The sequence below is a fragment of the Pelophylax lessonae genome (genome assembly GCF_965119305.1).
Source record: "Pelophylax lessonae genome assembly, chromosome: 5".
Taxonomy (NCBI): domain Eukaryota; kingdom Metazoa; phylum Chordata; class Amphibia; order Anura; family Ranidae; genus Pelophylax; species Pelophylax lessonae.
In genome coordinates this window covers 547,319,641-547,341,997 of record NC_138772.1, presented here as the reverse complement: position 1 = coordinate 547,341,997, position 22,357 = coordinate 547,319,641, and the positions used below count along the sequence as shown (strand labels likewise).

At 47.3% G+C, this 22,357-nt stretch overlaps 1 protein-coding gene across 2 annotated transcripts in view; it reads left to right on the top strand.

Moving 5' to 3' along the window:
- LRRC24 (leucine rich repeat containing 24) overlaps positions 1-22,357 on the top strand; it is a 192,447-nt gene that overhangs the window by 155,117 nt on the left and 14,973 nt on the right. The window contains exon 2 of one of the 2 annotated variants that reach the window (XM_082257592.1): positions 17,270-17,450. In XM_082257592.1, the coding sequence (XP_082113718.1) occupies positions 17,280-17,450 (171 nt within the window). In that variant the 5' untranslated portion in view covers positions 17,270-17,279. Of the gene's footprint in view, positions 1-17,269; positions 17,451-17,724; positions 17,851-22,357 lie in introns of those variants that run through there. The other variant, XM_082257593.1, reaches the window with a different exon arrangement.

Below are 22,357 nucleotides of genomic sequence, written 5' to 3'. Positions count from 1 at the left end.
TTAGGCCAATTTGTATTCTGCTACATATTTTTGGTTAAAAAAAAAATCCCAATAAGTGTATATTGATTGGTTTACGCAAAGGTTATTGCGTTTACAAACTAGGGGAAATATTTATGTCATTTTTATTTATTTATTTTTTTTACTAGTAATGGCCGCGATCAGCGATTTTTAGCAAGACTGCGACATTGCGGCGGACAGTTCGGACCCCTAACTGACATTTTTGACACTTTTGGGGGGACCATTGACATTACTACAGTAATCAGTGCTAAAAATGTGCACTGTTACTGTACTAATGAAACTGGCAGGGAAGGGGCTAACCCTGGGGTGATCAAAAGGTTAAGTGTGAGCCTAGGGGGTGCTTTCTAACTGTGAGGGGGGCGTGGCCTGTGAAATGATCATAGAGACCTGTGATCCTATATAGAAGGATCACAGGCGCTCTGTGCTCATTCCAGAGAGAAGAATGGTCTGCTGTGTTTACAACAGCAGACCGCCGTTCTCACTCCACGGGAAGTGATCGCGGGTGCCCGGCAGCAATCGCTGCCCCGGCCCCATTTATCGGGTTCCCCGCTACCTAATGGGGGCGTGGATCGTGCAGCCGAGCCAGCCTGCCGCAGTAGATCTGCGGCGGATGGTGTTCAAGTATTTAAAGGAGCCAATATTCCTGAACAAATTTCCAGTAAATGTGTTTATTTTTTTTCTGTGACCACCTCCGGACCACCCACCGGAGTTTTACGTCCTCACTTTGACTTTAAATACCGGGGTTATGGCAGCGGATAGCCCCAGTATTCTTTTACAGGGCCGACAGTCCACTTTCTCATTAAAGTGGTCCCAGTGGCAGATTCGCCACGGGATCTCTTTTATGGGCCGCAGGACAGGTGCCCCCCTCCCTCCTGCCGCTTCCCGGTTGTTTTCCCCACTTCTCTGAGCCGTCAGGTGGTGGGGAAAATTATCCAGTCTGATGGAGTCCGAGGCAGGAAGTTGAGTAAGGGCAAGCTGGCCCCTCACTCTATTCTATGGCCTTGGAGGACTGGAGCGACATAATATGTCACTTCCTCCCAACAGCCTTAAAGGGCACATTTTTTTTCATCATTTTTATTTTGCTTTTGAGTGTAGATGTGAGATGCGAGGTCTTTTTGACCCAAAATCTCACATTAAAGAAGACCTGTCCTGCTTATTTCTATTACAAGGGATGTAGCTGCACTCTTTACAAAGAAAATACATAAAACATTTTATTTTTTTGGTACATGACACTTTCCTGTCTACATGCCGTATACCCGTCGTCCTCCAATCGCTGCCCGAGGTGATACAGAGACTGAGGTACCTTACTCCATATTTACTGGCAGTGCCCTATTTTGCAATCCTATTGGCGCTCGCTCCGGGACCTCCTTCGCCGGCTTTTCGAGGTTGACATCCCCCTCCTCCCAAAAACGTACCTTTTAGGACTACTTCCCCCTAAACTTCCTGGTCTAGCTAAAAAACTGGCTAGTCATGTATTGAGGGCGGCCAGATGCCTTATAGCCCTTCAATGGAAGAGACGTAACCCACCAACCTCCATTAGAGCTTTATGCTAGGATCAAGGGTGGAGAGATTATGGAGTCCATGACGGTGTGACTGGCCGATAAGACAGGCAGGAGGGGCAGCTGCCCTGGGCATCCTGTAAGGTGGGGGGGGGGGCATCACAAGTAGGTTTGGGGGGAGTGGATTTGTGTTGGGAGGAGTAATTTATTTAAGGGGTGGCACAGTGTAAGAATTGTTCTAGGAGGGGAAATTTGGGGAGGTGTGCAAGGAGTGGTGATTTGTGCTGGAAGGGGGAGGATGATTTGTGCTAAGAGGCGGAATTTTTGGGGTTTGTGCTGTTAAAGGTAATATGGTGGTTTGCTTTTCTTTTGTGGGGGGGGGGGGGGATTTGAGGGTAGAAGATTTGTATTAGGAGGGGATAATTGTTTTCGGGGGGGGGGGGATTTGTGTTGAGGGCATATGGGGAAAGAGAGGATTTGAGGGGGTTGTAGGGATCAAAGAGTTTTGTGCTGGGAGGGGGGATTTCAGTAGGAGGCGGATTTGTATTTGGAGGATAGGGCATTCATGCTTACGGGGTAAGCATGCAGATTAGTGCTTGGTTTTTTTGGAGGGGGGGAGGAGATTTTTGGTGACACATAATGCTCATACATATGGGGGGGCGCATATTGGTATGTTCATCCTGGGCTCTAGATGACCTCGCCCCAGCACCGTCGAGCGGTATGGGAGCCCTGGCATCTCAGGGGAGACTCCCTTGGGCTATGAGTTCTATCTCGGCCCGAGAGCCTGACCTTTTGCAGACCCAGAGGTGGGGAGCCTCTCTTTCTTTCTTCCTTCTTTCTCTTTCACTCCCCTTTCTTCTTCGCTTTGTGTATCCAATGAGCATCTGATATACTCTATTAGGCCTGCAATTCCTAGAACTTCCCCCATGGGTAACAGCTATAAAACCTATATATATATATATATATATATATATATATATATATATATATGTAACTTGCATGCTCACAGGTACTCTATACTTTACATCATTAGCGGCCCGTCCATTAGAGGATCAGGGGCGCCGCCCCCCCCCCACCCATCCATGCGTCTGGCCCCCTAATTTACATGCAGGGCGCCAGATGCATGGATTCCAATAAGGGTTCTTTTTTTAAGCACGTGATTAGAGCCAGAGGCTTTATTAGGCTTCAAAAAAGGGTGGGCTCGGGGCGCAGAGCACTGCGCCCCGAGCCCACCCAGTTGTGTGACAATAGCGAATAAATATTTGCTATTGCCACACTGATTCTCCTCCTGGCCAATTAGGAAGTGGGTCCTGAGGCATGTTTCCCAATTGGCCAAAGGAAAAGGCATCCTATTGGCAGAGAAGGAGGGAGGAGACGGCAGCCGAGAGGGCACATGGAGGAGACTGAGGGGGAAGCTGTCGCCGTCTGTCAGTCTGGAGGAACAAGATGAGTGAATTGGTGCCGGGGGGGGGGATATGGTGTGGACTGGACTCTGGAGTGACGGGGGGGGGGGTCTATGGCTATGTCTGTACGCCTCCCCCCCCCCCCGACCGATGGAGCACCAGACACCACTGCTTTATATGTTGGCTGAATTTGGTTGTAGAATTGGAGCCTCTCTACATAACTGGAGAGTACTAGTGTCCCTATATACTGTGACCGACTGCTCTTGGTAATTATGTTGCATATTCAGTGTTCACTCTTCATCTATTTGTGTATTTCCCTTTGTATTTGAAAATATAAAACTCAATAAAAATTGTCAATTATAAAAAAAGAAAAACCTAGTATCCTTTCTATCTATCGATCGATCCATCCATAATATATATTAATTCTATCTCTCTCTCTCTCTCATTCTAACACACATATATGTATCTGTGCTGTGACCAAGGCTCATCGCTGAAACGCGTTAGCCACCTTGTCTATTTTACTCACTGAGGTGTGACAATAAAGAAATAGAAGATTTACAGAGTTGCCGGCTGTCCTTTTGTTTGACATCGTATTCCATGGTGTTTGGAGAGATCACCGCAGCCGGTGCACCTGATGGACGTTTCCATTTACCTGATGGTTCCATTGTTCACAGCGATGTGTTTTTGTCTAACATATATGTATATTATATTATTTATCTATCTTATATATTATTTCTCTCTCTCTCTCCCCCCTCTGTCTGTCTGTCTCACTATCTACAGTATCTATCTTTCTATCTACTATATACCTTTCCAGCTCAAATAGCTTCATTTGAGCCCAGCATTCTATCTACAGTATCTATCTATTGATGATATACTGTATACAGTGGGTACGGAAAGTATTCAGACCCCCTTAGATTTTTCACTCTTTGTTATATTGCAGCCATTTGCTAAAATCATTTAAGTTCATTCTTCTTCCTCATGAATGTACACATAGCACCCCATACTGACAGAAAAACACAGAATTGTTGACATTGTTGCAGATTTATTAAAAAAGAAAAACTGAAATATCACATGGTCCTAAGTATTCAGACCCTTTGCTCAGTATTTAGTAGAAGCCCCCTTTTGATCTAATACAGCCAGGAGTCTTTTTGGGAAAGATGCAACAAGTCTTTCACACCTGGATTTGGGGATCCTCTGCCATTCCTCCTTGCAGATCCTCTCCAGTTCTGTCAGGTTGGATGGTAAACGTTGGTGGACAGCCATTTTTAGGTCTCTCCAGAGATGCTCAATTGGGTTTAAGTCAGGGCTCTGGCTGGGCCATTCAAGAACAGTCACGGAGTTGTTGTGAAGCCACTCCTTCGTTATTTTAGCTGTGTGCTTAGGGTCATGGTCTTGTTGGAAGGTAAACCTTCGGCCCAGTCTGAGGTCCAGAGCACTCTGGAGAAGGTTTTTGGCCAGGATATCCCTGTACTTGGCCGCATTCATCTTTCCCTCGATTGCAACCAGTCGTCCTGTCCCTGCAGCTGAAAAACACCCCCACAGAATGATGCTGCCACCACCATGCTTCACTGTTGGGACTGTATTGGACAGGTGATGAGCAGTGCCTGGTTTTCTCCACACATACCGCTTAGAATTAAGGCCAAAAAGTTCTATTTTGGTCTCATCAGACCAGAGAATCTTATTTCTCACCATCTTGGAGTCCTTCAGGTGTTTTTTAGCAAACTCCATGCGGGCTTTCATGTGTCTTACACTGAGAAGAGGCTTCCGTCGGGCCACTCTGCCATAAAGCCCTGACTGGTGGAGGGCTGCAGTGATGGTTGACTTTCTACAACTTTCTCCCATCTCCTGACTGCATCTCTGGAGCTCAGCCACAGTGATCTTTGGGTTCTTCTTTACCTCTCTCACCAAGGCTCTTCTCCCCGATAGCTCAGTTTGGCCACACGGCCAGCTCTAGGAAGGGTTCTGGTCGTCCCAAACATCTTCCATTTGAGGATTATGGAGGCCACTGTGCTCTTAGGAACCTTAAGTGCAGCAGAAATCTTTTTGTAACCTTGGCCAGATCTGTGCCTTGCCACAATTCTGTCTCTGAGCTCTTCAGGCAGTTCCTTTGACCTCATGATTCTCATTTGCTCTGACATGCATTGTGATCTGGAAGGTCTTATATAGACAGGTGTGTGGCTTTCCTAATCAAGTCCAATCAGTATAATCAAACACAGCTGGACTCAAATGAAGGTGTAGAACCATCTCAAGGATGATCAGAAGAAATGGAAAGCATCTGAGTTAAATATATGAGTGTCACAGCAAAGGGTCTGAATACTTAGGACCATGTGATATTTCAGTTTTTCTTTTTTAATAAATCTGCAACAATGTCAACAATTCTGTGTTTTTCTGTCAGTATGGGGTGCTATGTGTACATTCATGAGGAAGAAGAATGAACTTAAATTATTTTAGCAAATGGCTGCAATATAACAAAGAGTGAAAAATTTAAGGGGGTCTGAATACTTTCCGTACCCACTGTATATTATATAATGTATCTATCTATCTATATACCTTTCCTGCTCAAGCTGCTTCCTATTCCAGAAAATACTGCTAGTGCTAGGCTTTCCTGTTAAGAAAAACCCAGCATCTATCTATCTCATTCTCAATAATAAATATTATTCATCTCTATCTATCTATTTATCTATATATCTATCTATCTATTTATCTATATATCTATCTATCTATACCTTTCCAGCTGAAACAGCTTAATTTGAGCTTCCCATTCAAGATTTTATTGCTAGTTCTAGGCTTTCCTATTAAGAAAAGCCCAGTATTCTATCTATCTGTCTGTCTGTCTGTCTGTCTTTTATATACCTTTTAAGCTCAAACAGCTTAATCTTAGCAGTCATTTTTCTATTCGGGAAATGACTGCTGGTGCTAGGCTTTCCTATTAAGAAAACCCAGCATCTATCTATCTATCTCCTTCTCAATGATAAATATTATTCATCTCTCTCTCTCTTTATGTATTTATTTATCTACAATGTTGTATCTGCCTATCTATCTATATATCTTTTCAACTCATACAGCTCCATGTGAACGTCCAATTCAGGTCAATTAATGCTAGTTCTAGGCTTTCCTATTAAGAAAAGCCCAGTATTCTATCTATCTATCTATCTATCTATCTATCTATCTATCTATCTATCTATCTATCTATCTATCTATCTATCTATCTATCTATCTATCTATCTATCTATCTATCTATCTATCTTTTTTATATATCTTTCCAGCTCAAACAGCTTAATCTTAGCAGTCATTTTTCTATTCAGTGCTAGGCTTTCCTATTAAGAAAAGCCCATCGTCTATCTATCTCCTTCTCTCTCTCTCTCCTTCTCTCTCTCTCCTTCTCTATTTCTCTCTCTCTCTCTCTCTCTCTCAATGATAATTATTATTCGTCTCTCTCTCTATCTATCTTATATTTTCTCTCTCTCTCACCTTTTTATCACACATATACAGTATATTATCTCTCTCTCTGTCATAGTGAGAAGAGGACAGACTTGTCAGGCGGTGATGAGCGCGGCGTGTCCGGGGGGAGATTGGTGTCAGCGCCGTGTTGTATTTTCCGCTTCGGTAATCCGGCGCTCTTTATTTCTGGGATTTGAGAGGTATGAAGGAATAGAGGGCAGAGTCTTTATTCACATCCTCAGTACTGTGTACGTTTCTGGCTGTTCTTCTGCACCATGTGCATGATTCTAGATTTTATACTCCTGGTAATTGTCATCAGCCCAGTCCCTAACATGGTATATAAAGTGTAACCTGGGAATGTCATTATAATAGTAATCTTCAATATTTTTAAATCTGCAGCTTTCATAAAATAATCCCCGCTGATCCCACTATTAAGGTTTCTCTGTAGACTGCGCTGTCACCAACTGCTTCCATTTGCTCTGACTGGGAACTGATTGGCTCCCGATCACATGACCGCTGTTACAGCCAATCACTATGATTACGTGATCGGGAGTCCACCTACCAGCCTCGGGCATTAGGAACGCCTTAAAGGGCCAGCAAAAGCTGACAGTAAGGGGTTAAACTTGTTCTACAGCCTTTAATGCTGGTAGTCCCCCATCTAAGAGAGGCTCCATAAGCTCCGCCCTCTAGAGAGGTGACATCACCAGCTCCATCCTGTCACGTCTTCATAGATGACACAATTCTCACTACATTGTATCATGGGGATATGTGCAGGAAGGCACTTTTCATGTCTCAGATACTTTGTCATAAAATATTGTCTGTGTGTCACTCTGTATACATTGTATAAATGTATTTATAATACTCAAGTCTAAAATATACAACTTAGAATATTTATTTATTTGTCAGGTAAATATTAAATTATTTTTATCAAACAGTGAGTGAAGCTCTGGGCCCCTTTCTCCATTGTTTACAGAGCTCAAAAGCACAAGCTGTTGTTTACACTTACAAATTATTCCATCAAAGCCATGCCCCCCCCCCTCACCATTCCAGGACCGTGACTCCTCTCCTCTCTGCCTATCTAGGGCAATGACTCCTCCCCTCTCTGGCTCTCCAGGGCAGTGATTCCTCCCCTCTCTGCCTATCTAGGGCAGTGACCCCTCCCCTCACTAGCTGTCCAGGGCAAAGACTCCTCCCCTCTCTGCCTTTCTAGGGCTGTCACTCCTCCCCTCTATGCCTATCTAGGGCTGTGAATACTTCCCTCTCTTGTTCTCCAGGGAAGTGACTCCTCCCCCTCTGCCTCTCCAGGACCTTGACTCCTCCTCTCTCTGCCTCTCCAGGATTGTGACCCCTTCCCTCACTAGCTGTCCAGGGCAGTGACTCCTCCCATCTCTGCCTCTCCAGGATCGTGACCCCTCCCCTCACTAGTTGCCCAGGTGAGTGACTCCTCCCCTCTCTGCTTGTCCAAGGCAGTGACTCTTCCCCTCTCTGCCTCTCCAGGGCTGTGACTCCTCCCCTCTCTGACTCTCAAGGGTCGTGACCTCTCCCCTCGCTAGCTGTCCAAGGCAGTGACTCCTCCCCTCACTGGCTCTCCAGGGCCGTGACTCCTCCCATCTCTGCCTCCCCAGGATCGTGCCCCTCCCCTCACTAGTTGTGCAGGTCAATGACTCCTCCCCTCTCTGTCCAAGGCAGTGACTCCTCCCCTCACTGGCTCTCCAGGGCAGTGACTCTCCCCTCTCTGCCTCTCCAGGGCAGTGACTCCTCCCCTCTCTGCTTGGCCAAGGCAATGACTCCTCCCCCCTCTGCCTCTCCGGTGCAGTGACTCCTTTCCTCCCTGCCTCTCCTTCTCCTTGTGCTACGCTAAGCCAGGACAGAATTCTGTCCAAAGAAGCAACACAAAATGAACAAGTTGCATGATACCGTATAAAGGGCTGAGCTATTTATGTAGTCTTTGAAATATTGGGCCACTATTTGTATTCTATATTCTGAGTGTAAGCTCCTCTGGTACAGAGACTGATGTGATTGGCTCAGTGATCTCTGTACAGCACTGCGGTATATGTCAGAGCTATATAAATGTATAATAATAATAGTGTGTGACTGACGGGAGCATTAGAGTGTAAGCTCCTCTGGTACAGAGACTGATGTGACTGTGGGGGGACATTAGAGTGTAAGCTCCTCTGGTACAGAGACTGATGCGACTGTGGGGGAGGGGCATTAGAGTGTAAGCTCCTCTGGTGCAGAGACTGATGTGATTGGCTCAGTGATCTCTGTACAGCACTGCGGTATATGTCAGAGCTATATAAATGTATAATAATAATAGTGTGTGACTGTGGGGGGACATTAGAGTGTAAGCTCCTCTGGTACAGAGACTGATGTGACTGTGAGGGGAGGGGACATTAGAGTGTAAGCTCCTCTGGTACAGAGACTGATGTGACTGTGGGGGGACATTAGAGTGTAAGCTCCTCTGGTACAGAGACTGATGCGACTGTGGGGGAGGGGCATTAGAGTGTAAGCTCCTCTGGTGCAGAGACTGATGTGATTGGCTCAGTGATCTCTGTACAGCACTGCGGTATATGTCAGAGCTATATAAATGTATAATAATAATAGTGTGTGACTGTGGGGGGACATTAGAGTGTAAGCTCCTCTGGTACAGAGACTGATGTGACTGTGAGGGGAGGGGACATTAGAGTGTAAGCTCCTCTGGTACAGAGACTGATGTGACTGTGGGGGGGGGGGGACATTAGAGTGTAAGCTCCTCTGGTACAGAGACTGATGTGACTGTGAGGGGACATTAGAGTGTAAGCTTCTATGGTACAGAGACTGATGTGACTGTGGGGGGACATTAGAGTGTAAGCTCCTCTGGTACAGAGATTGATGTGACTGTGGGGGGGGGGGGATATTAGAGTGTAAGCTCCTCTGGTACAGAGACTGATGTGACTGTGGGGGGAGGGGGCATTAGAGTGTAAGCTCCTCTGGTACAGAGACTGATGTGATTGGCTCAGTGATCTCTGTACAGCACTGCGGTATACATCAGTAATATATAATTTTTGTATGTAGAATGATTTGTGCGGATCTCTCAGTGGATGTGTTTTGGCCATAGGGCAGATCACTGTTTTGTGGTTTATTCCTCCCATATGCCGATCACTGACAATATCCTGGGTGACTGCGCACATTTCCAGTTTGAGATGCACGCGGCGTGTTGTCGGCAGATTGAGCGCACATCAGGAAGGCTCCAGCCTCGGGATATTGGTTATCTCCGCAGACACAAAACAAAACTTGAATAATGGTTTATGTGTTTTATGAGGAATGTTGATGAACGGAGCCGATCTTCTCCCGCTTCAGTGTCCATGAAGACAATGCTGGGTGATAAATGGGGGAGGACACGCCGGTAAAGAGCGGCTCCACCCTAAACTGGTTTTTTGGAGGTGCATGCTTGCTGGCTAGCTGAGTTATCCAACCAGAATCAGCCGTTTTCAAAAGAGCTACAGCTAATGCGAAGCCAATGTTATACCACTCTCCCCTATCAATTATTAATAGTTGTGGGAGGGGCAGAGACACAAACTACTGCAGGGAAATCTCACCATTGTGGGAGGGGCAGAGACGCAAACTACTGCAGGAGATCTTACCATTGTGGGAGGGGCAGAGACACAAACTACTGCAGGAGATCTTACCATTGTGGGAGGAGCAGAGATACCAAATATTTCAGGAAATCTCACCATTGTGGGAGGGGCAGAGACACAAACTACTGTAAGGAAATCTCACCATTGTGGGAGGGGCAGAGACGCAAACTACTGCAGGAAATCTCACTATTGTGGGAGGAGCAGAGACACAAACTGTTGCACAAAATCTCACTATTGTGGGAGGGGCAGTGACACAAACTACTGCAGGAGATCTTACCATTGTGGGAGGGGCAGAGATACCAAATATTTCAGGAAATCTCATCCTTGTGGGAGGGGCAGAGACACAAACGACTGCAGAGAAATCTCACCATTGTGGGAGGGGCAGAGACACAGACTACTGCAGGGAAATCTCACCATTGTGGGAGGGGCAGAGACACAAACTACTGTAAGGAAATCTCACCATTGTGGGAGGGGCAGAGACGCAAACTACTGCAGGAAATCTCACTATTGTGGGAGGAGCAGAGACACAAACTGTTGCACAAAATCTCACTATTGTGGGAGGGGCAGTGACACAAACTACTGCAGGAGATCTTACCATTGTGGGAGGGGCAGAGATACCAAATATTTCAGGAAATCTCATCCTTGTGGGAGGGGCAGAGACACAGACTACTGCAGGGAAATCTCACCATTGTGGGAGGGGCAGAGACACAAACTACTGCAGGGAAATCTCACCATTGTGGGAGGGGCAGAGACACAAACTACTGTAGGGAAATCTCACCATTGTGGGAGGGGCAGAGACACAAACTACTGCAGGGAAATCTCACCATTGTGGGAGGGGCAGAGACACAAACTACTGCAGGCAAATCTCACCATTGTGGGAGGGGCAGAGACACAAACTACTGCAGGGAAATCTCACCATTGTGGGAGGGGCAGAGACACAAACTACTGTAGGGAAATCTCACCATTATGGGAGGGGCAGAGATACCAAATATTTCAGGAAATCTCACCATTGTGGGAGGGGCAGAGACGCAAACTACTGTAAGGAAATCTCACCATTATGGGAGGGGCAGAGACACAAACTGTTGCACAAAATCTCACTATTGTGGGAGGAGCAGAGACACAAACTGTTGCACAAAATCTCACTATTGTGGGAGGGGCAGTGACACAAACTACTGCAGGAGATCTTACCATTGTGGGAGGGGCAGAGATACCAAATATTTCAGGAAATCTCATCCTTGTGGGAGGGGCAGAGACACAAACTACTGCAGAGAAATCTCACCATTGTGGTAAGGAAATCTCGCCATTATGGGAGGGGCAGAGACACAAACTACTGAAGGGAAATCTAACATTGTGGGAGGGGCAGAGACACAAACTACTGTAAGGAAATCTCACCATTATGGGAGGGGCAGAGACACAAACTACTGCAGGGAAATTTAACCATTGTGGGAGGGGCAGAGACACAAAGTACTGTAAGGAAATCTCACCATTATGGGAGGGGCAGAGACACAAACTACTGAAGGGAAATCTAACATTGTGGGAGGGGCAGAGACACAAACTACTGCAGGGAAATCTCACCATTGTGGGAGGGGCAGAGACACAAACTACTGTAAGGAAATCTCACCATTATGGGAGGGGCAGAGACACAAAATACTGCAGGGAAATCTAACCATTGTGGGAGGGACAGAGACACAAACTACTGGCAATGAAATCTCACCATTATCGGAGGTGCAGAGACACAAACTACTGCAGGAACATCTAACATTGTGGGAGGGACAGAGACACAAACTACTGCAGGGAAATCTAACATTGTGGGAGGGGCAGAGACACAAACTACTGCGGGGAAATCTCACCATTGTGGTAGGGGCAGAGATACCAAATATTTCAGGAAATCTCACCTTTGTGGGAGGGGCAGGGACACAAACTACTGCAGGGAAATCACACCAATGTGGGAGGGGCAGAGACACAAACTACTAGGAGAAATCTCACCATTGTGGGAGGGGCATGGACACAAGCTATTGCTTCACCTGATTGGGTTCTATGACCCAAAACAGCAAACATTTCTTCCATGAGGTTTTCTCTATTGATGCTGCTGAATTTCATTGTATTTAAATTGCCATTATTCTTTAATCACTGATCCTTGTACGGCGTCATTACCAGTAGGATGGATGGAAAAATCTCACTCCATGAAGGAGAAAGGACGACGATTAATAATAATACATACAATGCCTCTTATGGTGCTGTATGGATCCGGGGATACAGCCAGGTGCTAATAATATATTACATATATATATATATATAATATATATATATATATATATATATATGTGCACATATATATATATATATATATATATATATATATATATATATATATATATATATATACATATATATATATATATATATATATATACATATATATATATATATATATATACAGTATATATATATTAAACATAAATTATATTACACATAAAACTGTTTATTGATTCTACATATTTCCGTCCAGCCCGGCGTTCCGTAGAGCGGCAGACAGGGCTCACGCCATATTTTATTTCCCAGCTGAAAGCGGAATTATTGTGGATATTTCACAAAAGATCGTTTTCAGGTTTTTTATAGAATTCTGAGTCCCCGGTGCTGGTTCTTTCTGAGAATCTGTGGCAGGAAGCTTTGATTGGCGGTCTCCGGAGGGGCGCCGGGGCTGCGTGTCAGGAGGTCAGACTGGCGTGAGTCACCTCAGATGTCTGCCGCATTCAAAGAGGGGAGAAGGGTACCCAAGGGCCTTTAATATACAGCGATGGAGAGGAAATCGCAGGATATCTTATGCCTTCCTTGTCATATGGAAACACGGCCAGAAATGGATCTCTTGTATTTTCTAGCTAAAAAAAAATACAGATTTTAAATGATATAAAGACATTAATGGCTGTGTGTTGAGTTATTTTGAGGGGACAGCAAATTTACACTGTTAGGGTCCTTTCACACGGCCGCTCCGGGTGTCCGCAAATCATCCCATCCGTTTGCGGATGATTTGCGGACATAATTTAAGTTAATGGCACTGCGGATGTCAGTGGAATACCATCCGCTGATACCCGATTTTCCTCCTTTCAGTTCTGTTCCGTTTTTTCGAATGGAACAGAACCCCATTTTTCCTTCCGTGTAAAAAACGGAAAGGAAGGAAAATCGGATGTCAGCGGTGTCATCCGCTGAAATCCGCAATGCCATATACTTACATTATGTCCGCATATCATCCGCAAATGGATGGGATGATATGCGGGCACACGGAGCGGATGACACAAATGTCATCCGCTCCGTGGAAAAAAAAAAAAAAAAAAGTCCCGCAGCGGACCTTTCACACGGAGTGGCCGTGTGAAAGGACCCTTATACAAGCTGTCCACTGTAAGGTTCTGGCACTCTCAGTGCCTTCCTATCACATCATTTCCGGGTGTTTTCCATCTACCTAGATAGATGAAGCACACATAGGTGTGTTTACCTTTAAGACTGATGCTGTCATCACTGAGCGCCGGACTGAGTGGCTATTTAAATCGCAGGCTCTCACTCACATGTGTTCGTTCAACCTGCCTTGTGCCTTGATGCTTACCTTGTCTTGTGCTGCCGGAGCTTCCAGCTATACCCTTTACCTGAACTGAACCGGAACCTCGCTACGGATCCCGTATCTCGCTACCGGATCACTCCTTACTACTGGACTTTGCTACTGCTAACTATCTAGTGATAAGTACCCCACAGGGGATCCCTTACTAACTTTACTTCACTATCATCTACTGCATATATCAAGACTATCTCTATCTAAGCTACTCCTATCATCTGCATAGATTGTGAGCTCTTGGGACTACCATCAACTATCTTTGCACTGGGTTACTCTATCTTCTATACATGATTGTTAGAACCTATCTGCATACTACCATCACCTACCACTCTCTTGAATACTATTACTGAGTGCTCACCATACTATCGCCTGTCTCTCACCTCTATACTATCATATATTCTATCACTCCAGGAACATCATATAGAGTGTATGTATATTGCATAACCAGGCTGTGCACGGTGATGAAGTCCTGAGAGTTGGATATGTTGTTCAACAGAATCTCTACACGACTACTGAGTGTAACAATTCTGCAGCTGCAAATCCATTCACTAACAAAAAACGCATGAGCGTTACACCACTCACTACTTTACATTGTAGCAAAGTGTCATTTCTTCAGTGTTGTCACATGAAAAGATAGAATAAAATATTTACAAAAATGTGAGGGGTGTACTCACTTTTGTGAGATACTGTACATAAAGGTTCAACTCGTTTCACAGAACACTTTCTCTGTTTCTTCAGGGAAGTTGGTTATGTATCTACATTATTGTAAATTTCAAAAATAGAAAACAACATATACATCATAGCTACCTGATTATTTAATATTTACTTGCCATATACATAACAAAAGGGAAAACCCGTGCTCACCAAAACTTTCCACAATATATTGTTTATATCTCCAGACAGCGTGACGTAACCCCAGCCGTATGACGACCAACTGACACCTGGTAGTATACCAGGGTCAGGTCCGAAACAAGTTCAAGTAGGCCACAATAATATCTGGGCAACTGAAATACAAAAAAATAGCGCAAATTACAATAATGATGGAAAACCAGACGACCGCCAGAGCCTGGGACAGCTAACCTCCCAGTAGATGAATGGAAATCATACACGCTTCAGTGCAGCCATCCGAAAAATTGACTACCATTTACCACCATAGGGCTCTTTCACACGGGCGATCCGATCAGATCCGCCTGTCAGTTTTTTAGGCGGATCTGATCGGATTCTCCATGCAGCTCTATGGGGCAGCGGGTGTCAGCGGAGACACCTCCGCTGACACCCGCTGCCATCCGTATCCGATCCTGTCCGTGAAATCTGGACGGATGGAAACCCTATTTTTCCATCCGTTCAGTAATCGGAGCGGAGCGGATCTGATGAGAGCGGACAAGCGGCCCGCTCTCATCCGATCCCCCATAGAGGGCAGCGGGTGCTGAGACACCTCCCTCTCCGCTCTGCAAGCGGAGACGGAGCTGTCACCCGCCGGCTCAGCGGGGATCGCGGATCGATCCCCGCTGAGCAACACGGATCCGCCTACGGAGGCGGACCGTGTGAAAGAGCCCATAGACTGTCTGAGTGTCATAATATATGAGATGCCTGGGTCACGCACCACCAGCCTGCTGCCTTTCACCATTCTTTATTGAGTGCTTAAACCTCAGAATCAGGATTATAGAAGGGGGGAGGGGGGGAACTGAGTGCTTGTAAAGGCGGGCACAGCCTGCACTACGCCTGAAATATAGGGGTTAATGGGAGGCCAAGAAGAGCCTTGACCCTTGGACCAGAGGCGTAACTAGAACCTTCAGGGCCCCGGTGCAAGAAACCATGAAGGGCCCCCCGGACCCCTGGCCGGGGCCCTTCCCTTCAAGCCTGGGGCTCTTCCCACTGATCTTTGGACCCTTTACTCTCGTTGCGGGGCCCTTTATCATGGTCCCGCAGCAGGACCCTTTCACAAGTCCTGCAAAGACAGCAGAACACAAGTGAACTGGATAGGAGGAGTGGTGGGGGCAGCATACAGAAGAACCAATCTCCTCCATTTTCCTCCTGCGGCTACAGGAGGAAAAAGGAGGACAGTGATTTCTCTACATGCTGCCCCCGCCGCCCCTCCTATCCAGGTGTACAGGGAAGCCGCGCAGGCCCCCTGGAGCATGGGGCCCGGTTGCAATTGCACCCCCTGCAACCCCTGTAGTTACGCCCCTGCCTTGGACTATGTAGACTATACCCTCCTGATCCTTGCGTTCTGTGAGCTACTGACCCCTGAACTCTGACCCCTATGCATTCCTGGCCCTTGTATTTGGTGCGTTATGAACTCCGGGACTCTGTGCATTACCAACTCCTGACCCCTCCACTCTGTGCATTACCAACTCCTGACCCCTCCACTATGTGCATTACCAACTCCTGACCCCTTCACTCTGTGCATTACCAACTCCTGACCCCTCCACTCTGTGCATTACCAACTCCTGACCCCTCCACTCTGTACATTACCAACTCCTGACCCCTCCACTCTGTGCATTACCCACTCCTGACCCCTCCACTCTGTACATTACCAACTCCTGACCCCTCCACTCTGTGCATTACCCACTCCTGACCCCTCCACTCTGTACATTACCAACTCCTGACCCCTCCACTCTGTGCATTACCCACTCCTGACCCCTCCACTCTGTACATTACCAACTCCTGACCCCTCCACTCTGTGCATTACCCACTCCTGACCCCTCCACTCTGTACATTACCAACTCCTGACCCCTCCACTCTGTGCATTACCCACTCCTGACCCCTCCACTCTGTGCATTACCCACTCCTGACCCCTCCACTCTGTACATTACCCACTCCTGACCCCTCCACTCTGTACATTACCCAGTCCTGATCCCTCCACTCTGTGCATTACCAATTCCTGACCCCTCCACTCTGTGCATTACCCACTCCTGACCCCTCCACTCAGTGCATTACCCACTCCTGACCCCTTCACTCTGTGCATTACCCACTCCTGACCCCTTCACTCTGTGCATTACCCACTCCTGACCCCTCCACTCTGTGCATTACCAACTTCTGACCCCTCCACTCTGTGCATTACCTGCTCCTGACTCCTCCACTCTGTGCATTACCCACTCCTGACCCCTCCACTCTGTGCATTACCAACTTCTGACCCCTCCACTCTGTGCATTAACCGCTCCTGGCCCCTCCACTCTGTGCATTACCCACTCCTGACTCCTCCACTCTGTGCATTACCAACTTCTGACCCCTCTGCTCTGTGCATTACCTACTCCTGACCCTGAACTATGTGCATTTCCCACTCCTGACCCTTCCACTCTGTGCATTACCAACTCCTGACCCCTTCACTCTGTGGATTACCCACTCCTGACCCCTTCACTCTGTGCATTACCAACTTCTGACCCCTCCACTCTGTGCATTACCCGCTCCTGACCCCTCCACTCTGTGCATTACCCGCTCCTGACCCCTCCACTCTGTGCATTACCCACTCCTGACCCCTCCACTCTGTGCAATACCCAGGAAAGTAAAAAAACAATAAATGATTATGAATGATCTTTTTATGATGTATTTAGCCAGTTAGAAGTAATGATGTATACTGTATATGCTGCAAATATGATGCCTTCTATTACATGTCTGAAATTTCATGACACCCGTTTAGATTTTTACGTGTCTCTTAGAATATTTTTCTTTTTCATCTGTCGACAGCCGCAGTAAAATGGCCTCATCAGATCACTCGTTCGTCATCATCGCCGCCTTTTTCATACCGTCATTCCTGGCCCTCCGCGCCCAGCCCTGCCCCTCAGAGTGCCGCTGTTACAGCATGGCCGTGGAGTGCGGATCCAAGGGGCTGAAGGCCATTCCAGCCAACATCCACCCATCAACCCAGGTAGGTCCTTTTGTCTTTCCATCTATTGGTCATCATTTATAAGAACACATCCCTGGCGTCCCTTTAGAGGTGCATGTTTAAAACAGCTGATTGCACGACTAAAGTCCACAGCATGCAAAGGTCAGCAGGGAGGAGCGTTATTAATGGCTCAGAAAACTGATAGCTGTGATAAGCGGGATAGTACAGATCAGGGGGAGAGGGGATTGATGATGAATGAAGTTGTTCAGACAAGAAATGAAGGCGGGCTTCAAAGTAGCTGCTGCAGCTATTTTTCGTTCTTTCATTCCTGGCCCTCCACACTCAGCCCCGCCTCTCAGAGTGCCACTGTTACAGCATGGCCGTGGAGTGCAGGTCCAAGGGGCTGAAGGCCATTCTGGCCAACATCCACCCATCTACCCAGGTAGGTCCTTTCATCCGTCTGCACATTGGTCATCATTTGAAAGAACACGTCCCTGGCATCTGTTAGGGATTAGGGATAGACCGATATGGTTTTTCCAGTGCCAATACCGATACCAACATTTTGGCCACAAAGTATCGGTATCGGCCGAAATTTTGCACATTCAATCACACATCCAATGCAGAGTGACCAGTGCCCCCAACTAATGCAGAGTGACCAATGCCCCCATCTAATGCAGAGTGACCAGTGCCCCCATCAATGCAGAGTGACCAGTGCCCCCATCCAATGCAGAGTCACCAGTGCCCCCATCCAATGCAGAGTCACCAGTGCCCCCATCCAATGCAGAGTCATCAGTGCCCCCATCCAATGCAGATTGACCAGTGCCCCCATCCAATGCAGATTGACCAGTGCCCCCATCCAATGCAGAGTGACCAGTACCCCCATCCATGCAGAGTGACAAGTGCCCCCATCCAATGCAGAGTGACCAGTACCCCCATCCATGCAGAGTGACCAGTGCCCCCATCCAATGCAGAGTGACCAGTGCCCCCATCCAATGCAGAGTGACCAGTGCCCCCATCCAATGCAGAGTGACCAATGACCCCATCCAAAGCAGAGTGACCAGTGCCACCATCCAAAGCAGAGTGACCAATGACCCCATCCAAAGCAGAGTGACCAGTGCCCCCATCCAATGCAGAGTGACCAGTGCCCCCATCCAATGCAGAGTGACCAGTACCCCCATCCATGCAAAGTGACCAGTGCCCCCATCCAATGCAGAGTGACCAGTACCCCCATCCATGCGGAGTGACCAGTGCCCCCATCCAATGCAGAGTGACCAGTGCCCCCATCCATGCAGAGTGACCAGTGCCCCCATACAATGCAGAGTGACCAGTGCCCCCATCCAATGCAGAGTGACCAGTGCCCCCATCCAATGCAGAGTGACCAGTGCCCCCATCCATGCAGAGTGACCAGTGCCCCCATCCAATGCAGAGTGACCAGTACCCCATCCATGCAGAGTGACCAGTGCCCCCATCCAATCCAGAGTGACCAGTGCCCCCATCCTTGCAGAGTGACCAGTGCCCCCATCCAATGCAGAGTGACCAGTGCCCCCATCCAATGCAGAGTGACCAGTGCCCCCATCCAAAGCAGAGTGACCAATGACCCCATCCAAAGCAGAGTGACCAGTGCCACCATCCAAAGCAGAGTGACCAGTGCCCCCATCCAATGCAGAGTGACCAGTACCCTCATCCATGCAGAGTGACCAGTACCCCCATCCATGCAGAGTGACCAGTGCCCCCATCCAATGCAGAGTGACCAGTACCCCATCCAATGCAGAGTGACCAGTGCCCCCATCCAATGCAGAGTGACCAGTACCCCCATCCTTGCAGAGTGACCAGTGCCCCCATCCAATGCAGAGTGACCAGTGCCCCCATCCAATGCAGAGTGACCAGTGCCCCCATCCAAAGCAGAGTGATCAGTGCCACCATCCAAAGCAGAGTCACCAGTGCCACCATCCAAAGCAGAGTGACCAGTGCCCCCATCCAAAGCAGAGTGACCAGTGCCCCCATCCAATGCAGAGTGACCAGTACCCCCATCCATGCAGAGTGACCAGTGCCCCCATCCAATGCAGAGTGACCAGTACCCCCATCCATGCAGAGTGACCAGTGTCCCCATCCAATGCAGAGTGCAGAGTGACCAGTGCCCCCATCCAAAGCAGAGTGACCAATGACCCCATCCAAAGCAGAGTGACCAGTGCCACTATCCAAAGCAGAGTGACCAATGACCCCATCCAATGCAGAGTGACCAGTGCCCCCATCCAATGCAGAGTGACCAGTGCCCCAACAATGCAGAGTGACCAGTGCCCCCATCCAATGCAGAGTGACCAGTGCCCCCATCCAATGCAGAGTGACCAGTGTCCCCATCCAATTCAGAGTGACCAGTGCCCCCAACAATGCAGAGTGACCAGTGCATGGGGATTACAGGGGGTTTAGAGCGGCGCCTGATTACACAGAGCAGGGTTCTTCTGCTTACCCGGCACAGGCGCTGTCATACAAAGTCCCGCCTCCTGGACCGGCTCCTATGATAGACGTCACCAGTGTGCTGTCTATCATAGGTAGGAGCCTGTCCAGGAGGCGGGACTTCATATGACAGCTCCCGTGCTGGGTAAGCAGAAGAACCCTGCTCTGCGTAATCAGGCGCTGCTCTAAACCCCATTCCCCCCCCTTCCCCTCTGGAGGCAGCCCAATAGGCCCTACCTTAAGAAAATATCGGTCATATCGGCCAAGTTTGTGGCCGATACTGATACTTTCAAAAAAGTGAATATCAGCAGATTGTACAGTTAAAGTCTGCGGCATGCAAAGGTCAGCAGGGAGGAGCTGGCATATCTAAAGGGATGCCAGAAATGTGTTTTTTTTTTTTTTTCAAATAAAGCTCAGAAACAGAATTATCAATGGCACAGAAAACGAATAGCTATGATAAATGAGATAGTACATCTCACTGGAAGAGGGAATTGATGATGAATGCAGTTGCTTAGACCGGTAATGAAGGCGGGCTTCCAAGTAGCTGCTGCAGCTATTTTTTATACCATCATTCCTGGCCCTCCACACTCAGCCCCGCCTCTCAGAGTGCCACTGGTACAGCATTGCCGTGGAGTGCAGATCTAAGGGGTTGAAGGCCATTCTGGCCAACATCCACTCATCTGCCCAGGTAGGTCATTTCATCTATCCACACATTTGTCATTAAGTGAAAGAACATATCTATGACATCCCTTTTAGATGTGCATACTCAAGCTAATCAGCAGACTGCACTGATAACCTCTGTAGCATGCATTCAACAGCAGTGAGGAGCATTCATGTCTAAAGAGATGTGGGAGACGTGTTCTTTCAAATAAGGCTTAGAAATAGAATTATTGATGGCAGAGAGAAGTAATAGCTGTGAGAAGCAGGATAGTACAAATCAGGGGGAAAGAGGGGATCAATGATGATGATTGAAGTTGTTTAGACAGGTAACAAAATAAAATAGTGGCTGCAGCTAATACTGTACAGCGATGCTGGTTTAGAAGATCCCAGGAAGGGTGTTGTGACAGTCAGTGCCGGTGTTCTAAAATTTCATCGGACCCATGAAAATTCCGCACCCTCGTCATCAAGTGCCCAGGGTGAAGATGCCAAAAGGCGCCCCCCCTCCTCAAAATGTATGAGCATTATGTATCAACAAAAACCCCCTCCCAAAAAATCAAGAACTAATCTTCCCTAAGCATAAATTCCCTTTGCAAGCCAAAATTCTACCCAAACAAAAATTCCCCCTCTTCCAGTACAAATCCCTCTCCCAGCTCAAATCATTTCCCTCCCCAAATCCCCCCTCCTAGCACAAATCTACCCCTCAAAATTTTCCTTTAAGCATTAATTCGACCCCCCCACCCCCTCCTAATTCCCCTCTCCCAGCAAAAATCCCCCCAAATTTTCCCTTTCAGCACAAATCCCCCAATCAATCAATTTTTGTTTTTTATTGGTTGAGCCAGATGGACTTGTGTCTTTTTTTTCAACCTGACCAATTATGTAACTATGTAACCCTACTACCACAAACCAACCCCCCCCCCCCCCCCAATTCTCATCTCCCAACTCAAATCCATCTCCCTAGTACAAATCCCCCCCCCCCCACAAAGAAGTTGCCCCTCCTAACAAAAATCTCCCGAAATTTCTACTGCGCCCAGGGCAGTCGTTGTCCCGGCCCTAGTGACAGTTACAGGAGTCTGCCGGTTCCTCAAACTTGAAGCAAAGACCACTAGGCAGACCCAGTGATTGGTAGGCAGAACAGAGAAGGTGTTGCGGTCTGTAGATAAAATACAGTCAAAAAAATATAGAATAAAGATATAAACATGCTCGGCTCTATGCATACAGGACATATAGCACCGGCATCGAGGATGAAGATGGAGGTGAGCGCTATACAATATTAATGCAGGAAAGGTAAATATTTCATGCATGAATAATGAGCTGTAAATGAGTCCCCAAGGGCAGACATATCGCCTGTTCAACATGTCATAGCAGAAGATCTCCCGGGATATCAGAACCCCAGGTGGTGCCTTCAGAGCCCAACATCATGATTCATTTATGAAGAATAATGATGGAAAGCCATTTTTTTGCTGCAGCAGAAGTAAAGACTGCCAGGCCAAATCCATAATATAGTTGTTTGCCCCATATATACTGTATACTGATCAACCAGGTTACGTGATTAATACTGCTAGTGAACAAAGCCATGTCATTATTTTCACTATCCTGTCCCCGTAGGACCAGGCCTATAGAATGCACCCATAGAACTTACCTCCCGCACATAGGAGAGATCTTAATGTTAGAGTTGGGTTTGCTTAACAACCCAACCATTGATCAGTGCTGATATGGTGATCACATAGCTTTGTTAGGAAACCAAGCCATGTGACTTTGTTTCACCATCTTGGCACCTTAGGCCCGGACTTATTGTCCAAAGACAAAGAAATGATCAGTTTATAATTTTAATGATC